This window comes from Tarenaya hassleriana, unplaced genomic scaffold, assembly GCF_000463585.1.
Source record: "Tarenaya hassleriana unplaced genomic scaffold, ASM46358v1 Cleome36, whole genome shotgun sequence".
Classification (NCBI taxonomy): domain Eukaryota; kingdom Viridiplantae; phylum Streptophyta; class Magnoliopsida; order Brassicales; family Cleomaceae; genus Tarenaya; species Tarenaya hassleriana.
This window is the reverse complement of record NW_010966665.1, coordinates 1,075,309-1,095,347: the sequence shown is the minus strand read 5'-3', so window position 1 is coordinate 1,095,347 and position 20,039 is coordinate 1,075,309. Positions and strand designations below refer to the sequence as shown.

General features: G+C 37.2%; 4 protein-coding genes across 13 annotated transcripts; 2 read left to right on the top strand and 2 right to left on the bottom strand.

Annotated features, from left to right (window-relative positions):
• Positions 1–710: 710 nt before the first annotated feature.
• On the bottom strand, positions 711–6,047 carry LOC104822435 (uncharacterized protein sll1770). Its single transcript, XM_010553661.1, has 18 exons — positions 5,655–6,047; positions 4,588–5,112; positions 4,346–4,489; positions 4,115–4,240; positions 3,926–4,013; positions 3,681–3,768; positions 3,478–3,571; positions 3,314–3,368; positions 3,127–3,218; positions 2,861–3,031; positions 2,718–2,774; positions 2,552–2,635; positions 2,335–2,419; positions 2,184–2,245; positions 2,013–2,087; positions 1,812–1,916; positions 1,128–1,269; positions 711–1,015 (listed from the first exon to the last, which is right to left on the bottom strand). Exons 2-18 carry the CDS (start codon positions 5,089–5,091, stop codon positions 942–944), a joined length of 2,046 nt encoding a protein of 681 aa, XP_010551963.1. The 5' UTR covers positions 5,092–5,112; positions 5,655–6,047; the 3' UTR covers positions 711–941.
• Positions 6,048–8,513: 2,466 nt separating this feature from the next.
• LOC104822434 (nitrile-specifier protein 5) lies at positions 8,514–10,268 on the top strand. Its single transcript, XM_010553660.1, has 2 exons — positions 8,514–8,621; positions 9,173–10,268. The coding sequence occupies exons 1-2, from the start codon at positions 8,589–8,591 to the stop codon at positions 10,139–10,141; spliced, it is 1,002 nt and encodes a 333-aa protein (XP_010551962.1). The 5' UTR covers positions 8,514–8,588; the 3' UTR covers positions 10,142–10,268.
• Positions 10,269–11,405: 1,137 nt separating this feature from the next.
• On the bottom strand, positions 11,406–15,114 carry LOC104822433 (transcriptional adapter ADA2a). 4 transcript variants are annotated; one of them, XM_010553658.1, is made up of 13 exons: positions 14,939–15,114; positions 14,573–14,643; positions 14,135–14,307; positions 13,923–13,988; positions 13,656–13,781; positions 13,500–13,572; positions 13,350–13,410; positions 13,202–13,260; positions 12,985–13,035; positions 12,666–12,894; positions 12,308–12,518; positions 11,917–12,192; positions 11,406–11,808 (listed from the first exon to the last, which is right to left on the bottom strand). In XM_010553658.1, exons 1-13 carry the CDS (start codon positions 14,989–14,991, stop codon positions 11,617–11,619), a joined length of 1,641 nt encoding a protein of 546 aa, XP_010551960.1. In that variant the 5' UTR covers positions 14,992–15,114; the 3' UTR covers positions 11,406–11,616. The 4 variants fall into 4 exon arrangements, with proteins under 4 accessions (XP_010551960.1, XP_010551958.1, XP_010551959.1 ...); XM_010553656.2 differs by having other exon boundaries at positions 14,135–14,316; positions 14,939–15,113; XM_010553657.1 differs by having other exon boundaries at positions 14,135–14,316; positions 14,573–14,634; positions 14,939–15,113.
• Positions 15,115–15,200: 86 nt separating this feature from the next.
• Positions 15,201–17,320, top strand: LOC104822432. 7 transcript variants are annotated; one of them, XM_010553655.2, is made up of 6 exons: positions 15,201–15,540; positions 15,661–15,694; positions 15,844–15,876; positions 16,083–16,132; positions 16,280–16,397; positions 16,743–17,320. In XM_010553655.2, the coding sequence occupies exons 1-5, from the start codon at positions 15,415–15,417 to the stop codon at positions 16,394–16,396; spliced, it is 360 nt and encodes a 119-aa protein (XP_010551957.1). In that variant the 5' UTR covers positions 15,201–15,414; the 3' UTR covers position 16,397; positions 16,743–17,320. The 7 variants fall into 7 exon arrangements, 1 of the variants encoding a protein (XP_010551957.1); XR_773199.2 differs by having other exon boundaries at positions 15,638–15,694; positions 16,083–16,397; XR_773201.2 differs by having other exon boundaries at positions 15,638–15,694; positions 15,844–16,397; positions 16,743–16,850; positions 16,965–17,320.
• Positions 17,321–20,039: the final 2,719 nt, after the last annotated feature.

The window sequence follows — 20,039 nt, the reverse complement described above, 5'->3', positions numbered from 1 at the left end:
TTTTTTTACTTTCAAATTTTTAGACTGCGTGGTAAGTTTAAGTCGCAAAATTGATGCACCGTTGGCGGAAATCGGTTTAGGATATTATACACTTTATTGGATGAGGTTTAAGATAAGACAATTATATGAAAGTTTTATTTTTAGAAAACATGAATTTAATATCCAAATCGAAACCCTTGGATCAATAACATTATCAATAATATTGTAATTAAAAAGTAATCATTAAACTATAAATTATAAGAGCAAATTAGCTGAGCATACGGATTGGTACTTGGTAGACAGTTCGGCCACGGCAAAAAGGTGGGCCTATATAGGCCTTATATGGGCCCTGCAACGTATTTAAATAAACATAATAATTTCAAAAAACGAAAAAAAAAAAACAAATTGAAATATAATCGAAAATTAACTCTGGTAGTCCATTCAGAAAATAATATAAAAAAATACTTCAAAGTCGAAGATTCAACGTCCCAAGACGAACGGTAACTGCACCACTACAGATTTGTTTTGTTAGTACAATATTCACTATTCAGCAACTTTGATATAAGGTCATATAATAAACGTTTAAAATGATTATATTATATGTAACATAATAACATCACAATGTCAAAGAAAGGTTAAATGTCAATGGTTTCAGATGTGACATAATCTATAATAAGAGCATTAAATTGGATATAATATTATATCCTTTGACTAGATTTATTCATGAAATCTGAAAAAAAAAAAAAGAGTTTTCATATTTAGTTACTGGTATATATCCCTTTTGTTTGTTACACTGATTTATGCATGACAGTAAAATTTTGTACACTTTAAAAATGGTGTAAAAATGTGAATTCAAGGATTTTGCTACACCTTGTTATGAAAATGATTCTGAGATTCCATCACCATCATCATTATCATCATCCCCATTTCATCATCATCACCATCATCATCATCATCTATCATCATATCATTTTCTCAAACTTATCAAGCTTCTTCACCCTTTGCATAGATCTAAGTATCAGACCCATGAAAATTCCTGGTACCAAAAAAGAAGGAAGCTTTTCAAGAGAATTCATCCCAAACACATGCAATTTTACGTGTATATACACCGGAATATACGTGTATATACACCGGAATTAGACTCGTACCTGCACCGATGAAAGATCCATTGGCAATAACCTGACTTCCTTGGTTACTGAATGTCACCCCAAGATTGAGCAGAGTGCCCCCAAGAACTGTATACATCGTCGCCATCTGCAGTATCGTCGCCTTTCGGGCCGCTCTTTCCGACTGATCAAACAGGGCAGAAAAGAAAAAAAGATCGCATCATTTTTCTCGGGTCATATGATAAAAACTATTTCTCGAAAACCATAAGAAAATGTTCTAACTCGGTTCTCCTCCTTCCGAACCTTTGACAAGCGATAGCTATAGAGTAGAAGTTCCCGGGTTAAATGCTTTATGTTCATCATCTAACATCATCTCTCTTGATCTTTAGAATCCAAGATTTGTTTTGAAGCACTTGGGTTTCAAGGTTTAAGTCATACAAACTTGTTTTTTTTATTTTGGTAAAACATATTCAAGGTTTCTGGTTTTCACAACGCTGGAAAAGGGAGAAAAGAGAATATATAACAGCTGCCAAAGTTCTTGATCATAATGATTTAGTGATTTAATTCTCATGCCATATCTCAAAGGTTTTGACATTTCCATTACTAGCAGTAAAGCTAAGGCTTTTTCTTTTCCTTTCTGGTAATTTCTTCTGATTCTCAGTAAAGATTATGTGACCTTGAAGCAGAAAATATCACAAAAAAAATTCCAGCGTGAGAGGATTTTACCTCAAGAACCCGGACTCGGAGTTTCATGTCGCCTGATTCCAATTGTTTTACGAATTCTTCTATACGTTGAATCCGGGTTGGCATCGATAGAGTGGAAGACCTCGCCTGAAAAGTTTGAAGCTCTGTTCAATCTCTTCAACGAGAAACATGGAACAATGCAAAGAACAAACGATCTAAACCACGGGAGAGCATGTCCATTACATCATCAGCTTGTTTCCTTATTTCTTGAACAAGCTGAGTTCCTGTAGGCCGCTTTGTTCTTAAATCCAGAAGTTCCTGTTTCATGGACGTTTATGAGTTAACTTCGATGCAAAAAGAAAGGAACGGTTGTTAAGTTTTCGGGTTTTCCGAGTGGAGAAGATGGGCAAGAACCTGAGCATAAGGTGCTGCAACTTTCACGAAGGAAAAATCCGGATCGAGGGTGTAACCGATACCTGTAAAAACGACAACTTTTTCACTTCAACCGACCAAATTTTCAAACTTTCTAGATGATTTTAGCGAGACAGAGGAAAGGGAGAGATACCCTCGAGGGTGGAAAACGCCCGCAGGACAAATGTAAAAGTGGACGGGAAGCGAAATGGCTGATCTTGAGCAATTGCAAACAGGTCCTGACATGGAAAAAAGTAGAAAAAAAAAAACTTTCTTGATTTACCAATCCCAACCGTGACACTGTCCCTCGCTTTCTCCATAGAACGAAGCTTGAAAGATCCGTAAGAGTCGAGGCAAATTTCGATCAGTACCTCTCCTATAGCTGCCAAAGTCTGCTGCTGGTCGGGTGATTGGCTCAATAGGTTGTCCAAGAAGTACTGAATAGACCTCCTCACCTAAAAACAAGAACGGTTTTTTACAACAATCAACGAGTAAATAACGCATAAATCGTTATATTACGAGAGAAAGATGAGGTACCGATGACAAATCTCCGGTGGGTTGAAGTGCTTCGAGCTCGATAAGGTTTTGCATGACCTGCAGATACGTATAGATTTTTTTTCCGCACAGTGTAAGGATAGCGTGAGAATAGAACTCGAAATAATTTGAAACGGTCCATATACCTTTTTGGCATCTTTTTCATACACTGCATAGAAAAGATCGAGCAATCTCTTCCGAGTAAATGTTTTGATCTCTCCCATCATTCCAAAGTCATAATAGATGATTGTTTCATCCTCATCGATAGCGAGATTTCCCGGGTGGGGATCCGCGTGAAAGAAACCGGTTTTGAGTATCTAAGAACACCGCAAAAACAATTTTGAGTTTAGCCCGGAACAAAAAAAAAACAAGAATGGGAATAACGGGGTTCGACAAATCGATATTTATTCACCTGGATAAGGTATGCTTCAATGGCCCGTGAAGCAATTCTTGAACGGTCATAGCCCCGTGAATCTAGAGTGTCTAACTTATTGATCTTGACGCCTATGACGATATGCACGATCGAATCATAAGAGACTTCTTACTGTGATATCAAGAATAAAAGCCGAACCAAAATATCGGGCGGTTTGAACACGAACCTGGTACATACTCCAACGTCAATACCTTTGAGGCAGTGTATTCCCAGTAGACCAACTGCAAAAGGAAATGAATACCGAACAAATTCATATACAGATAATAATTCCGGGAAGTGACTAATTCAAGTATGCATATATATCTCAGTCTAGTTAGAAAAGAAACATACAGGTACTCGGACCCACTTTATATTCCGAAAGTCTCTCCTGAACCTGTCAGCATTCTTCCCTTCGTTTATGTAATCGATCTCTTGGTATAGAATCCTGAAAACAATGAAAATATCGACCCACCATAGCTTAGTTCCATAAGCTATTTTCAAAAAACAGCTTTGATAGCATAGAAAGGTATAACTGCTGCTTGCTAAGTACTTACGTAGCGCACTCTTCATAAATACCGACCCAATCATTGCTGCCAAAGGTTTCGCTTTTTTCAAAATACTCTGCAATTAGCTTCAGATTTCCTGATCGGGAAGTTGGCGAATCAGTAATCTTCTTACCAATAGAACCCGGGTAGTCCCTTCTCTCGAGGCCCTTGTTAGAATAAGACTATCTATCTATCTATCTATCTATCTATCTATCTATCAATAAATATATGTAAATGAAAGTAGAGAAACATACGTAGATCAATGTCGAACAGTTTCTTGAGCCCGGGTCTTTGTACTTTCACTACAACGATTTCTCCGTTCTGCAACACGGCCCTGTGTACCTGTACATAGATGCTTTCGGAATTAAAACTCAGCACCGTCATGTAAATGGAAGGCGAAAAAGATATACAAAACGAGCAGATTGAGTCAAAGTATCAAACACCTGACCAAGACTAGCTGCAGCAATGGGCTGCTCCTCGAATTCTTTGAATATTATACTGATGGGAGCACCGAGTTCAGTCTCGATGAATCGCTTTGCTTTCTCTGGTGAAAAGGCTGGGACCCTGTCCTGAAACGCCCGAGTAGGAAAAAGAAGAAGAGAAAATTTCAAGAAACCTGAATGGAATGTGATGTTTTATATTGAAATCCGCAAAAAATGGAAGTAGTGACGCACCTGCAACTTGGCAAGCTCGTCCACGAATTCTCGCGGAAACAAATCCGACCTTGTTGAGGACAACTGTCCAAGCTTGATGAACGTTGGACCAAGCTGCAAGACACTCTCTCTCAGCCATGATGCGGTTTCTCGTCTTCTCTTTTTCTGATGACAGAGAAACAGTCGAGAGTCGTAAGCACCAATCCGGAAAAATAAAACGAGCATCAAACAAACGGATTCGACTCGACTGAACCAAAAGTTACCTGCTTTTCTTCTGTAAATCCTCCAACATATGACCATTTTGCATTGTCCAACAAGACACGGACCCTCAAGGAAATAACAAAGGACCAAACATCGACGCTCCTTTTTAGCGAATTGTAATTTTCGTCGGCCCAGCTGAAACCTTCATCGGAAGGAAGAACTCTAGCTTCCTCGAGAGGCGGTAATCCCTGAGATCCTTTCTTCTTCGGTGCCTTAACCAAAGCCGATGATGCACCATTAATATCTCTACGAACCAAACTCGCTCCATTAACAACTCTCTCGGATCCATTCACTTTCTTCGTAGGTGGATCTTTCCTTTTCACAACCTCACTTGTGGGAACCATTTTGACGGGCCGCCCATTGGAACCGAACTTGGAGGGCGATTCCGTCTGTCTCATCACAATGCGAAATCTCTTTGGCTTGCTGACGAGATCTTGATGAGGGGTTTTCGTGGCTCTCATGGTTTCACAGCCATAGCAGCTCTGAGAAGCTAACAGAGCGGCCATTTCCCCAGAGCAGCAAGAACCCTATCAAGCAGAAAAAAACAGAAAATAACTAAGATTTTGCAATTGAACTCGTGCCAAGAATGTTACGCAAGTTTGTCTGTGTGTGTGTGCGTATATATGTGACAGAACTACAACAGCAGCTTCAGAATCTACGTCGCCATTTCACCAAACAAACTACAAAGTTCCATATCAACGACAGCAAGAACCTGAAGAAGTACAGAATTGAAGTCAAACGACCAAAATTGTGCAGGCATATGCTGTATGAGTGTGTGGTGAAAAAAAGTCCAGAATCGATGAAGCAATAAAAAAATGCCCACTATAATTTCACAGAACAAAATGATTAACAAAGTAATAATTCACCAATCGATTGACAAAACAAAGAAAGAATCAGCAATCGATACATATCGAGACGGAGTATATCCAACCCAACAATGGAACCCGGAAGAACAAAAAGACTGTGTTACAAGCGAAAGGAACATGATTGATTAGACAGTCTTTGCCCTTGATTTCTCCTAAATCCAACTGAGGCACAATCACCGCAACAGGATCATCACATGTCTTACCTATCTGAAGCACTGAAATCGGTTTTAACCTTGGACGAATCTCGACCCACTACTCGTAACCGGATTCTGGAATCTGGGTCAGTGCTAATTCATGAAATTGATCGAAGAAGTTTCGAATCCTTGAGTAAAGCGGAGAGATAAACAATGAAGGGGACACACAGAGGAAGGAGTGGAGACACTTTGCGTGGCGTGTCCTCCTCTCTTGCAGGACACAACGTTGATGTCGTTGTTTGCCCTCGGTTGTTGTTTGGTGTATTTTTCAGACTTTTTTTTCTTTCAATTGTCTTTGAAAATTTTTTCCTTGATTTGGGGACGAGAGGAGATGAGAGAACGATGATTTTCTTCATCTGCAACCGTTCAGTTGTTTCATGGTGGTGCGTGTCCGGCTTCGCCTTCTCACGTTCTGCTTGTGGACTGCTGACTACATATTTCATTTATTTCTTTATTTTTTTTTGTCACGTTTGTTTTTTTCCTACATTTCTTCGTACAGGTTAATTTGATTTAATTCGAACATATTCATACTCGAATCTAGAAAACGTGTTTTATAAACTAAAAAACAGTGTATATAATTTAAAGTTAACTAATGGAACCCAAACTCACTAATTGACAGGTGATAAAGTCATTCTCAAAATTTTAAGTTCGATTTTATTGGTGAAAATGGTATAATTTTTGGAGTAAAATGATCTATATACAAAAGCTGATTCTGTGTTTAGGACGGATGTAGTCGGGTCGAAGGTTCGGAAAACCATCCTGATTATAAAAAATAAAAAAAAGTTAACGAATGGAAAAATGTCATTTTCGTAAATCTATTTTTCTATAAATTATTATCTCTAATTTTTTTCGGGTATGTAATATATATATATATATAATTATGTATGTGACACCTTTGGAAAATATCAAAGTCTCACTCAGAAGAAGATGTGAGACATTGTGGTGTAGAAGCGCCCACTTCTTCAATTTATTTATTTATTTTTTTCACTTCTTCAATTTACTTTCAGTAACTTAAAAGCCCATCAAATTATAACCAGAATCAATATCCTGAATTAATCAAATATCAGATACCATTTAGTTAATTGATTACTGATTTTAGAACCTTTGATTAATTGCATACAACCAATGAAGAATCTCGGCCGTTTTTCAGTTGCATCCCTCTCGCTGTCGGCATGTGAAGCATTCCCCTCCCTGCTCTGAATTCACGGGTCCCTTGCGTCTACGCCACGCCTCGTACAAGACTCCACGTTGTAGGACTCTCTCTGAGCGTGTCGGTTCCAAAATCAAACCGAAAACCGGTTCTTGATATAGTTGCTGTGCAGCTGAATACGAATCAAATTCGGTAAATACCAAGCCCATTCTAACAAAATTCGAATATTCACCGTTAACATGATAACCGATCAATACAAAAAAAAAAAACGAATATTTCGAATATTCACCGAATAACGAAATGTCGACTCCTGTCTGATTCCATATTTCGAATTCGTTTTAAAATATAGTTTGGGCTCGCCCAAATGGAGCAGGTAAGTTGGTTGAGTAGTCCATGATTATGTCGTAGTTTCGATTCCTCTCACTTGCGAGTTTGTCTCTTTGAGTGGTTTGCAAGCTATTGCGTAGAGACAGATGGTTTATCACCGCGTCCGTAGAGACAGATGGTTTATCCCTAATGTATGTTATTATCTCTATTAATATCCAGTAGTATTAGTCGAAATTATTAATTAATAAATAAAAAGACTAAAAGCAAACCGGAGATCAAATCGCAAAAAAAAAATTGCAATATGCAAAAATTGTAAAATGGTTTGACCTGGGCTTCAAGCTTTAGAGGAGCCGAGATCCTTTGGAGGGAACAAGAGGGTCTTGATATTAAAGTAACCAAACTGCTTTTTTTCTTCCGATAACCAAATATACAAGAATTACACTAATCTCGGACTGGAGACCAACCATAAGATTTAGAATATACTTTTTTTTCCAAATTTGAAATTTAAATTTGAAACAGGACAAACGTTTCCCCCACTGTTTTTTTTAATATATATTTATAAATTTTATTAAAGAATTTTGAAAAAATACAGTTAATACCCCATTATAACTTAGTTGTGGATTCCATTGTTGTTAATTTTGAATGTATCTTAAAACATTATCTAGCAAATCAAATAAAAAAATCTCTATCTCCTATATTTTTCCTTTTTTTTCTTCTTATTTTCCATTTTTAAAATTTTCTTTTTCTTTTTTAATCAAATAAAAAATTATACCATATATTTTTATTAATATTTTTGTATGATATATTATTATTATTATTATTATTTGTCCCCGTTACAAAATTCTTCTGAGCCATTGGGTCTAACTACTAAGTTTGGTATAACCGAACTGATATACGTTTGCAAACGGGAATGCATGAAAAATAACATTGGTTAAATATTATTTGGATTCAACAAAACAATACTATCCACATATAATAATATTATATAGCATTCAAACGGTTATATACATATATATATATATATATATATAAACTGAAAAGTGAAAACTGTTTACAGTTTGTTTCTATATGTGTGATCCAGTTGACTTTACTAAATTGGAGATCCGTTGCATCTACGTGGCCTATGGATAGAAATAACTTAACTCAATCCAATAAGCATACTTTATATAAAAAGCCAAATATATTTCTTTTATTAATTTTCCTAACGTTGTAGCAATTATACCCTAATTGCGTTGCAGTATCGGATTTTGTTCCCTTAAAAGTTCTTATCAGAAAGGGGCTAATCCTTATCATGATTTCAGTAATCAACAACTAAAATATTTCTATAAAAGGATGACGTGGAATTTACTTTTTCTATTTACGTTTTATTTTATTTTCTAAGTTGAGCCTATTTATACGCTGCGTTAAGAGAGGAAGAAGAGAGACGTGAAAAAGAAGAACGGCACTTTCGAGAAAGGTTTGCAGCCATGATTCCTGAATTGCAGAACAAATGGGTTAAGGTAAAGTCTCCTATCACACTCGTTCGATTTCTCTGTAACTCGTCTTTTCGCTCTCTGTTATGTTGGTTTTCGAAACCCAGAAACCGTTTTTTCTGATTGATTCCTGAGTCTCCGCGATCACGGAAGAAGAGGTAATTAGGGTTTATCCTGATCGCTTCCTAGATTCTCTGGGTCAGTAGGGTGGAAAATGTCTTCAATGGGGTTTTAACTGTTCGATTCAACGACTCATTGATTATAGGTACGAATCATCAGATCCCATATGACATTGATCGGAGCTGCTGCATGTCGTGTTCAAGCGACTGCATGCACCTTCGACAGAATCTTTCGTTTTCTGTCTGATAGGTTTACGAATACAGTGTAACTCGATACGGGACCCATTTGATATGTCTCACACCTTCGTTAATGAATTCGTTGAATCTGTTTGGTAACCCTACTCGATTTTGACAGCTGCTGACAAAATTTGAGATGAGAAACAAGAATCAAAATGCCATGTCCTTCTGTTTGTGCTTGCGGTTTTTGTGATTTGGGTGTTTTGTATTTGTATTCATCAGCTTGATCAGAAAGGAGATGGTCCAGGGGCAAGAAGCTCTCACGCCATGGCCATGGTGGGAAACAAGATCTACTCCTTTGGCGGCGAGTTCAAGCCGACCATCCCCGTCGACAACCATCTCTTCGTTTACGATCTCAAGACCCATACATGGTCCATCTCTTCCGCGACCGGAGACATCCCCATCGTCTCTTTCGGCATCTCAATGGTCGCCATCAGAACCACCGTCTACCTGTTCGGAGGTCGGGACGAGGACAAGAACTACAACGGTCTCTACGCTTACGACACTCTCACGAACGAGTGGAAGCTACTCTCACCCGCCGACGAGGGGCTTCCCGCCCGTAGCTACCACTCGATGGCTGCGGATGATGAGAATGTGTACGTCTTTGGTGGCGTGACCGCGAATGGACGTGTCAACACTCTCCACGCTTACAACATTGTCAACAAGAAGTGGATTGAGTTCCCGTCCCCTGGGGATTCCTGTGAGCCGAGAGGTGCCCCGGGACTCGCAGTGGTTCAGGGGAGAGTATGGGTTGTGCACGGATTCTCCGGGTATACTACGTTCGACGATATCCATTGCTTCGATCTCGCTGAACGGAAGTGGACGACCTTCGTGGAGACAACGGGCGACGTGCCAGCAGGGAGAAGCGTTTTCGCGATAGCGGCAACGGGGAAGCACATTGTTATATTCGGAGGCGAGTTAGAGGCGAGCCCGTTGATGCATATGGGAGCCGGGAGATTCTGCGGGAAAGTTTACGCGTTGGATACTGAGAAATTGTCGTGGAAGATGCTGGATGGTGCGTCGGTCGGGGCAGAGGTGGAGCATCCGAGGTTGCGGGGGTGGCTCGGGTTCACAGCCGGGGAGAAGGACGGGGAAGAAGGGATGGTGATCCATGGAGGGAATTCTCCGACCAATGAACGCCTTGATGATCTCTTCTTCTTCAGTTTCTCGTCTTTGGACAGTGGAAACTAACTCAAGTCGTTGTGTGTTTGTGTATGTCATTAGTTGTAATGACGAACTAAGTGTTTTCTTGGTGTGAAGTCTTGTCGTGACAATCTCTAAAATAAAAGTGTTCCTTTAAAATATGAAGGGTTTGCTTTATGATGGATTATCCAAAAATAAATTATGTTGAATTTTTAAGGAGTTTTTATGTACTCGAAATTAACTAATTTTGTTTTAATTTATTTGTATAATTACTAATATTTTGATAATAGGTATACGGTATGCCAATTATCTCACCTAAAGCCCTTGTTGGATGTTTTCATGTGTGACAAAATAAAAACCTACATTTTTTTAATAATAATTTAATTATGTATAAGAAAATAATATATCAATATTAAATTAATACGTTGTGTGGTCGGGGTGATGATGGACTCACACTCAACCGCCGCGCCCCGCGGGATCACATTTTCCGCATGACTGACGAGAATGCTGAAGATTTACCGTTCACGATTTAGTTAACCAATTAAAAACATTTATTATTATATTATATTAAATATTCTTGGAAGCTAATCAAAGACAAGTATTGATATTTCATCAATAAGTATGGCATAGAAATTTCGCATCTACGCTATTAGAAGACGTATTCTGATATCAATCGACACTTAATAGAAATATTCCGTTTTTATTGGGACAAGTTTTCATACACTTAAAAGAGTTTCACCTTTTATGACAGCCGCATTCATGCATATGCAATGCACATACATGTCACTTTGACATACATGCATGCAACAAGTGTTCCTTGAACAGGTTTTCAATCATACAGAAACATAATCATTGTCCAATTTTTTGAAATTGTTTTTTTTAGCTTATCTTGATTTCTTGGTCACGCATGTCGGTACACCGCCAAGAACAGCATTATACCAAAACCCAGAACAGCATCATAACCTGAATCTGGAAAATATGCATGCCTATGGAAGAACACTCGAACGTTTGAGTCATTTTCTATAAAATAAAATAGGCCTACATATTTTTGTTAATACCTCAAAAATTCAAAATAATCAAAGATATTTTAATAAATATCTAAATATCCAAGTATCCGTAAGATAATCCGTCAAGAAATAATAAAAATCGAACCCGAATCCGGTTTCGGGTTTCTCATCTAATCGACTTCCTACTCAAAGAGAATATCCTCATTCCTTAGGCAAATACTGCATAAAAACCTATAAAGGGTGGCTGTAAGGTGCCTAAGATGCTAATCCTCTTTCTTTCCTTTCGGAGAATTGATTCAACCAGAGAGCAGAAAGAGTAGTATCATTAAAGCTTTGTAGATTTCTCTCCTTTGAAGAAGTTTCCTTTGTCCATCTGATACGACACTACATGATTCCTATCATCCTAAGCTTCATTCATGCATATGTACATACATGGCTAACATAATTTGAGACTACATGAACCAAAAGAGAAACTCACATAATAAGCGAGTGCTCTCTGAAATGGTACCACATGGGTCATGATTGAGCTATTCCCTTCTGAACAAGCATGTCATAGACTTTGTCCACTTTATATGGATCTACTTTGAAGAGGGTGTAAGCATCAGACTTCTGCTTTATATGACCATTCTTGATCTCCATTGACAAGGTTTGCAGCATCTTGAGATAATGCGCAGGCAGTATTCTGATCTCGTTGCACATCTTTTTCTCCTGCACAGATCCCAGCTTAAGATTTGGAAACAACAAGAACGACCCACCAAAAAAAAGAAAAGAAAAATCAACTGAGATTTGCTTGCAAATGTGGAAGATTGCTCTTACAGTCTCCGAGAGTAAATCAGCACCAAGGAGTCCATTTACATCCCAGTTGTCCAGGGAGCTAGATATTATTGGACCCGTGACCTTTGACAATGTTTCAGCACCAAAGGGCTGCAAACTTTTCGGTAACCCCCTTGGACTTTTCAATGCTTTACCAGCCACACTGCCAGGTACACCTTGCATAAGCCGCTGCCCAGTTTCTTCAGCTTCCTTCTTTCTCTTCTCTTCTATATATCTGTTTGCTTCTGAAGCAGTTCTACAACCAGCAGTCCTAGCTTCCTGCATAATTTTACAGTTTCCGAGTCACTACTTCAGTGATTTTTACCAAGAGTGGTGAGAAACAAAGCACCCATACTAAAAACATGATGGTACTGAACTCACATAAATATCAAACCTGAAGATCTTGGATTCTTCTGAGAATTCTGTGCTCCTCAATGATCGTTTTAAGGAGTTCCTCGTGCTCCTCTTTGGAATGAAATCGTGCAAAGACTTTGTAGCGTTTGTATATTTGTCTCTCCTCTGGTGAAAGGCTCATCTCAAATGTATCAGGGTAAAGCAAGTTTCTCTCCAGAATGAAATTCTTCCTCCGTTTCCTCTCATCAAGTCTGACAAGAAACTCAAAAATGTATTTGCTTCTCAGCTATTGTACCGGTTTATCAATTCTTCAGATATGTATTATATTGTGGGCTGTAAACATTTTCCCACTGTAAAATTCTGTTGATTTACAGTTCATGCTTTTGCAACGATGATACCTCTTCGAGTAAACATGAAGAACTTGCAACTTTAGATCATGCTCCGCATCTGTGTCTGACTCCTTAAAATCCATGTCAGCGAGCAATTGTTCAGCATCATTGTCATATTCAACATCAAATTCTTGCCTCTTAAAATTGTAGCCATATGATTCTGTCACTGACAGAGCTTGATCTCCAGCAAGTCTGGGTTTTTTCTCCCCAACACTTCTGTCAGGTTGTTGATCTGCAACTGAGGACAGACATGCGTTGTTTAGTAGCTTTCCCGAGTTCCAGTCGTTTTCATGTTAGGGTACAACAAATATCTTGTGTAATAACAAACCTTCTGACTTGATGCTCTCCTTAGCTTGTAGTCCATTCACTTTCTTCTTAACTGTCAAGAGAAATGCAATACTTTACAGCTTGAACCATGCAAGAGTTCATATCCGAGGTTAAAACCCAAAAGTAACATTTTAACAATAAATCTGATCCGATAAGGACAAAGAACAAAAACCAATCTCAGGCAGTAAGTAATAACATTTGAAGAAAATGCTGCATACTTCCTGCTAAGTTGGGCAATGATTGATCAATCACGTCTTCCTTCCCCGAAGCTTCATCCCTGTCCATGTCAATGCAAAAGTATCGCGAAAATGAGAATTCAACTGTTGCAATGAAGAAGATATAGTTGTATCAAACATAAGTGTATACTTGATTTCCGCTGGCATCGGCAACTCTTCTTTCGGAGATGGCTCCATCAGTACTGGTACTTCTGTAGCAAAAGCAATTGAGCAATATCATTCACTTTTGAGTTTGACATAAGCAAACTCCACAAGCTAACCTAAAAAACTCAAAGCTGACCTTTTTTAATTGTGAGCTCTTTACCCAAAGCGATAAGCTCCTCTTTGCTCTTTCCGATGGCATGAGACAAATCCTAGAGATTAGGAACAACTTTTGTAAAAATCCCAAATCAAGTATGGGTTGAACAAAGATCACATGTTTCTTCACCATCCTTACCGGAAAAGGAAAGCAAGGGGAATTCATGTATGCTGAATGGTAGTGATCACTGCACTCTGATTTTGTCTTACTCCCAACATTATCCGCTATTTCTTGCCAGTTTCCGAATCCATATGTTGAAATGGCCTAAAACAATAGATATACTCCATAAGAATCAAATGGAATCTATGGTGCGGATTAAGGAGAGTACAGGAGGCCGTTCACTACTACCTCTGAGAAGCTATGAAAAAATCTATTCCAATGGAATCGGTTAAGAAACAAAATTACCTCAAGAAGGAGTAGCTCTTCATCTGCATTCCAGTCAGGAGTAACAAATGGGAAAGACAAATTGTCCTGTCACATGAGACTAGATTCAGAGAACATGATAACCACCCCTCACACTTTCCATCGTTTGACAACTTAAGAAACAAACATGTTTTCATATGAGCAGACTTTTTGTTAAATTTAGAAAAGAAATCTGATTGACATCTGACACTAACCATAACCCGATATGGGTGGTTGCTCTTGTGAGGGTTAAGCTCAGCTCCAACAGAAAAGCATTCCACGCAGAGGTCAAAGTCCGTGCATACAGCACATTTGAAACGGATCAAACCAGACAGATCTTTATTGCAGTAGTTACAGTGATACAGACCAGCCTTCCTCTCATTCAGAACTTCATTTCCTTCAACACATTATAAGGGCCACAAATTAAACCAGAAAACAATGAGATGCTATCGACACATACATCCTAGTGTACCTAGGAGCTCTGCATATACAAAAAGCACGAAACAATATCCAAAATGAAGAATTCTCGGCATGCAATCACTGAATCAGAGCTTCAATTACATCGAAACACATACATAACTCTATTCTTAAGATCCCTAAACTCACACAACTTGAGAAAAATGGAAATGTAAGACAAGGCAATGGAAACATACCGGTTGAAATCGCAGTCCCCGCGTTCTCAGGGCCCGGAGATGTTTTCTTCCTTTTCGATTTTCTGAAACAACTATTCCAGCGAATTAGAAGGGAACAAGACAGAGACGAACACAACTAGAAAATCAAGAACTGACAACCCAGAATTCCGCTACGGATAATCAAACAAATGGAAACGGACACTGCATTGATTATCAGAGATCGCATACAAGTTTTGGGAAAGACAGGACAGTAAAAGCGGGAAAACGGCTGAGAATGAGAGCAAAATCCATGAACTTTCTCCAACGCTATGCCCTAACCACTAGAGACGTACAAAGGGTTAACCGAAACCAAGCTAAAATCCGGGAAAAGAAGACACTTTTACGAACCCAGGATTCGCATCTTCATCAGCAGGACGCGACACTATTCTTGATCGACCCATCCGACATCAACCCCGCAGCTCTTCCCGGCGGATGGAAGAGATTGGAAGCGACGAACAATGAATAAAAGTTCAAAATTAGCCAATATTAGCTTCCTGAAATGACCATATTACCCTTAAACTGATATCATAATTACGTTCATGCCACCTCTAAACCCTCCCTCCCCTCCCCTTCCGTTTCGCAGTCACACTTTGCTTCTCCCATGGCAGCATCCACCATCGCCGGTCACCGGAAATTTTCGAATTGTGTATTCTTCCCAAATCTTCGCAAGGTAATGAAGTTTTCTGGGCCGATTTTTTTTTTCAATACGTATATAAGATATTTTTTTTCCGCTGATTCATAAGCTGTAAACTTTCCTTCTGGGTGAAATTTTTTTCTGCGATTGACATTTTTTATTAATTCCTGAATATTCTTGTACTGTAATAATGGTGGAGCTTTCTGTTGGGGAGCAACACTTCGTTAAAGGAAGGATTGCTCAAGATTTCCGATCTGATGGTCGGAAACGGCTGACTTACCGCCCTATCCATGTCGAAACCGGCATTATTCCTCAGGTAATGTGATCATGGGGGTTTGTTCTTTTGTCGATTTCACACGGCTACTGAGATCGTTTGAGCCACATTTTTGGCTTGTCTTGCTTTCCGGATATAGGCTAATGGTTCGGCAATGGTCAGGATTGGTGGAACCGATGTAGTTCCCAGTGTAAAGGTACTTGTTTTCAATAGTTTAGCGTTGAATTGAGAAGCTTAGTGTGTGCTCATGTATGTGTTGCTTGATGATTTAATGTGATTGTAAAGGCTGAAATTGGGAGGCCGAGTTCGGATATAGGCTAAAGTCTCCATTTTTACTGATTGCAGACTTGCAGTCCAACCGCAGAACCGACATTCGGGGTGAGGTTCTTGGGATTTGATTTGATTTTGATTCCACTTAGCAATTTAGATGGTTTGATCTTGTATAACACGGTCTCTCTTTCTCTATTTGGAGTGAGGATTTTGCTAGTTCTGAGTTTTTTAGAGATCAGAATAGGATCAGGGCAGGTCTAACTTTTTCTGGTGGTTAATAATAATATTAAAGAGACATATTATTGTTGCATCAGGGCAGAGGGGGGGTGAGGAAGAATTTGTCTTCCGAGTTCTGAGCTTGCAGGTCTAGCTCTTTCAACGTTGTCTGCTAGGGGCCAAAAGTGGAGCAGGCACATGATTCATGTTGTCTGCAAACTTATACCTGGACATTCTCATGCTCTGATTTTCTAATGTTTCTCGGTATTCATTTTCTGTATCAACGCGGGAATAGATTTATCATCGCTTGTCAGTGAAGAAGGAAAAGTTTGTTGGGATCTCTACATCGATGGGCTCGTTGTTATTTTGGACGGAACCTGTTGGATGCCTCAGATGCTGCCAATGCCATTAAGGTAATCACGAAATCATTTACTCGTTTGGCCATTCTTTACCCTTGCTTCCAGCTTACTTTGTGGGAACGAGAAAATTGAATTCATCATGATCATTGGGCATAGAAATGGTTCTAGAAAAGAGAAGGGTTCTTTTCCAATAACATCCAATAAACTAGAAAAGGCTCCATGTTATTAATCTAGTGGCTTTATGAACTGTTGCAAACTTAGAATATAGTCCTGAATTTTCAGTTTCTAAAGGCTGGGAGAGAGAGAGAGAGAGAGAGAGAGAGAGAGAGAGAGAGAGAGAGAGTTGTTGGTTTATAGTGTGAAGAAGCTTGTACTTATGTTCTTTACCGTTTCCCGTAGGCTGATTTAACCAACAGGCAACAACACTCTCCCACGAGCCTAAGTATCAGCCGAAGTGCCAGATGAAGAACAGCCGGGGATTGAGATCAGCGACGAAGAGCATCTACAGTTTGACACTTCCACCTTTCCAATTATAGTGACATTTTAACAAAAGTATCGATTTTTCACCCTCTCAATTCCACCCTTTGGAGAAATTTTAAAAATTGTGTCTTTGATTTCTAGGCAGGAAAGCATTATGTAGTCGATACAACATCGGAAGCTGAATCCCAAATGAGCTCGGCTGTGTCAGTACCCGTGAACCAGGCTGGTCATATTTGCGGGTGGCATTGGCTTGGACCCCCGAGCATCATTGTTGACAACTTGACTTGATATCTGTTTCCAAGCATGTGACCGAGATGCTAACGAGCCAATTGGATTCAGAAACATCAGCAGCTGAGGCCCGAGAAGACGAGTCCTGCATTGGACCCTTTACTTTGGAAAATTTTTGTGATTTTTAATTTGTAAACGTAGATAATCAAAGAACAGAATAGTACATGTAAATGTGTTGATGGAAAAGTATAAAAATAAATATTTATAGATTAAAATAATAGTTCAATAACTCGTAGACGTTTTCTTTTTTGACAAATTATATGGTTTTTGTTTGTTTACACATCACCCACCGTCCCTATTTTAGATGGACGGAGTGCGTGTTGTTTAAATGTGAGAAAAACGTTCCAGATTTCTGACTGGTTTTGGCGTGTGAGTTTTGGTCAAATCACAGGTACATCTCCTTTTTGTATAAAATATAATAAAACGTGAATATTAATTCCTCATTGAGAAAATAAGCATAATCTAGACGTTTCTTAATTGCATGTGACAAGTTATAGTTTTTCTTTTCTTGAATAAATAAACAAAACATCATTCGCTTAGAAATTAAATTATTTCAAAACGTATGTAAAACCCACCAACTACAATTTTGGTGAATTGAGTACAAAGGGTGGTTGAGGAAAACAAGTATTTATTTGTATGATTATATGTTTGTATATATCTTGGTGACTATATATATGTAAATATAATATATATATATATATGTTGGTGAAATGTGATTTAGACAAATGTATGCATGTGGCAGTGAATCTCTGTTTGTTTGTTTTTAGGGAGATGTGTTCTGTTCACGCTCTATCTGCTTTGTTTTCATTGACATTGTTCGCATTGCATTATCCACGTTCGGGGTGGACATATAAACCAGAATATGCTAAATTCGGATATCGTAATTATTCGGATCCGATTTTTGCAACGAATATAGAATGCATGCACATTTGGATTAGGATTTTTTTTTTTCCTCCAAAAATCGGATATCAGTTTATATTTTTTTTTCTAAAAAAATTATTCAGAGTTTTTATAAGTATTTACGAAATTGACAATTATATTTGTTTATGAACTGACTATTAAATTTATTTACAAAATTAAGTTGGAAATTTGTTATCAGAATTGTTTACAAAATTATCACAATAATTAAAAAATTGATATTAGAATTAATTATAAAATTACTATTAAATGATTTTTAAACGGGATGTCCAAAGCTAAGTGATCATTTTTTGGCTGAAAATTTAGATACTCAAATTTTAATATTGGAACAAAATTTTCAAAAAAATTTAATACCTCTTTATTGATTTTTTTTTAACCCCAACGGTTGACGGAATGCTTGTCTTGTGTTTTGGGCTTGCCCCTTATTAATATTAATAAAAATAAAATAAAATATAAAACCTTTTTTCACCCTATAATACCCTTTTCCTCGTATATATTCTAGTTGATTCGTGATTTCGTTACGGGATCAATATTCGTGTGGGTACGTACCAATTATGTCAATCTAAATATGGGTGGACCTAATATCACGGATCTAATTTAGTACCAACAATAGTAATTTTCATATTTTATTTAATTTGTATAGATTAATATAAAATTTTACATGCATTTATTTAATAAAATCAAACAAGCCTTTCTATTTTTTCATTATTGATTCCAATAATAAATTATTCTAAATATGGACCATAATCTTAAATGTCATAAATTTGTGTTGTGTGATTTTTTCGTAATTTTTACATTATAAGCTCTTCTTAGAATAAGATAATATTTTTGTAATTAAAATAGTAATATATTTATATTTATCTAAAATCTATATATTATTATATTTTTAGTTAAACTAAATATTTATCGTTAGAAATTTTAATAAATAATTTAAATTTATTGAAATAGAAAAAAACAATAAATGTTTCTAATATTTTTTCTTAAGACGTGTAAAAGTTTAATCTATATATCACGATCTATCTAGATAAGCAAAAATTAGGAGTTTGATTTTAGTTTATGAAAATAACACAATTAATATGCCATACAGTTTTTGTTTATTTTACAGTTATAAACCAAAAACATGTAACATCCAATTTTTCCCATTTAACAAATAAACAAGAAAAATATTTTTATTTTCCATATGTTTTTTGTTTTGTAGTAATTTAATATATTTTTATCGAAAAAATATCTTAAATTAATCGATCTTGTAAAAAGATAAAGAGACGTTGTGTGATTCCAAAGTCAATACAATAATTACAGTCCAGCAGAATTATAAAATGGTTGACTAATTTTCATGTGGCACATGCTCGACTAGCTACATTACAAACGACAGTCATCGAAAGAGTAAGTGAAATGTTGACAATAGAAAAAAAAAAGCATACAAAAATAATATTGCATTTGTTATATTAACTTTAATCGTAATATATTATTTATAATTGAGTAATATAGGAATGGTAAAAGCAATTCCTTCTTGCATTTGAAATTTATTTCAGATGATTTTATCTTGATTAATATAAATTTGCATATCGTTATATGGGCGAATAGAATCTATTATCGAGATTGAAAAAGCTGTGTATATATATACCAATGTATAATATATTATGAAAATTATATTAGGGTGTATATATGTATCGTATGTATATATACATAATACGTACGTAGCTCATTGGTATATATGCACATATATACACATTGACAGTGTGAGAGTGGAAATGAATTTTGGGGTTTCCTGTTTGGACCAAAACCCAACCCCAAAAGACAAACAGATAGTTGCTGTCCCTTAGGCTAATGTTTCGTGCATAATTCTTGCTTGTTCTTATATATTTCCTTTCATAGATGGCAAGGCAAAGCATTCCATATTTTGGTAAATTAACGTAATTTAATATGATAATAATAAAAAATAAATAAATGTTATTTGGGGTCGGATGGATCTTGAATCCTTGATTAGGTTTTTTAAATTTTTTAAGTTTT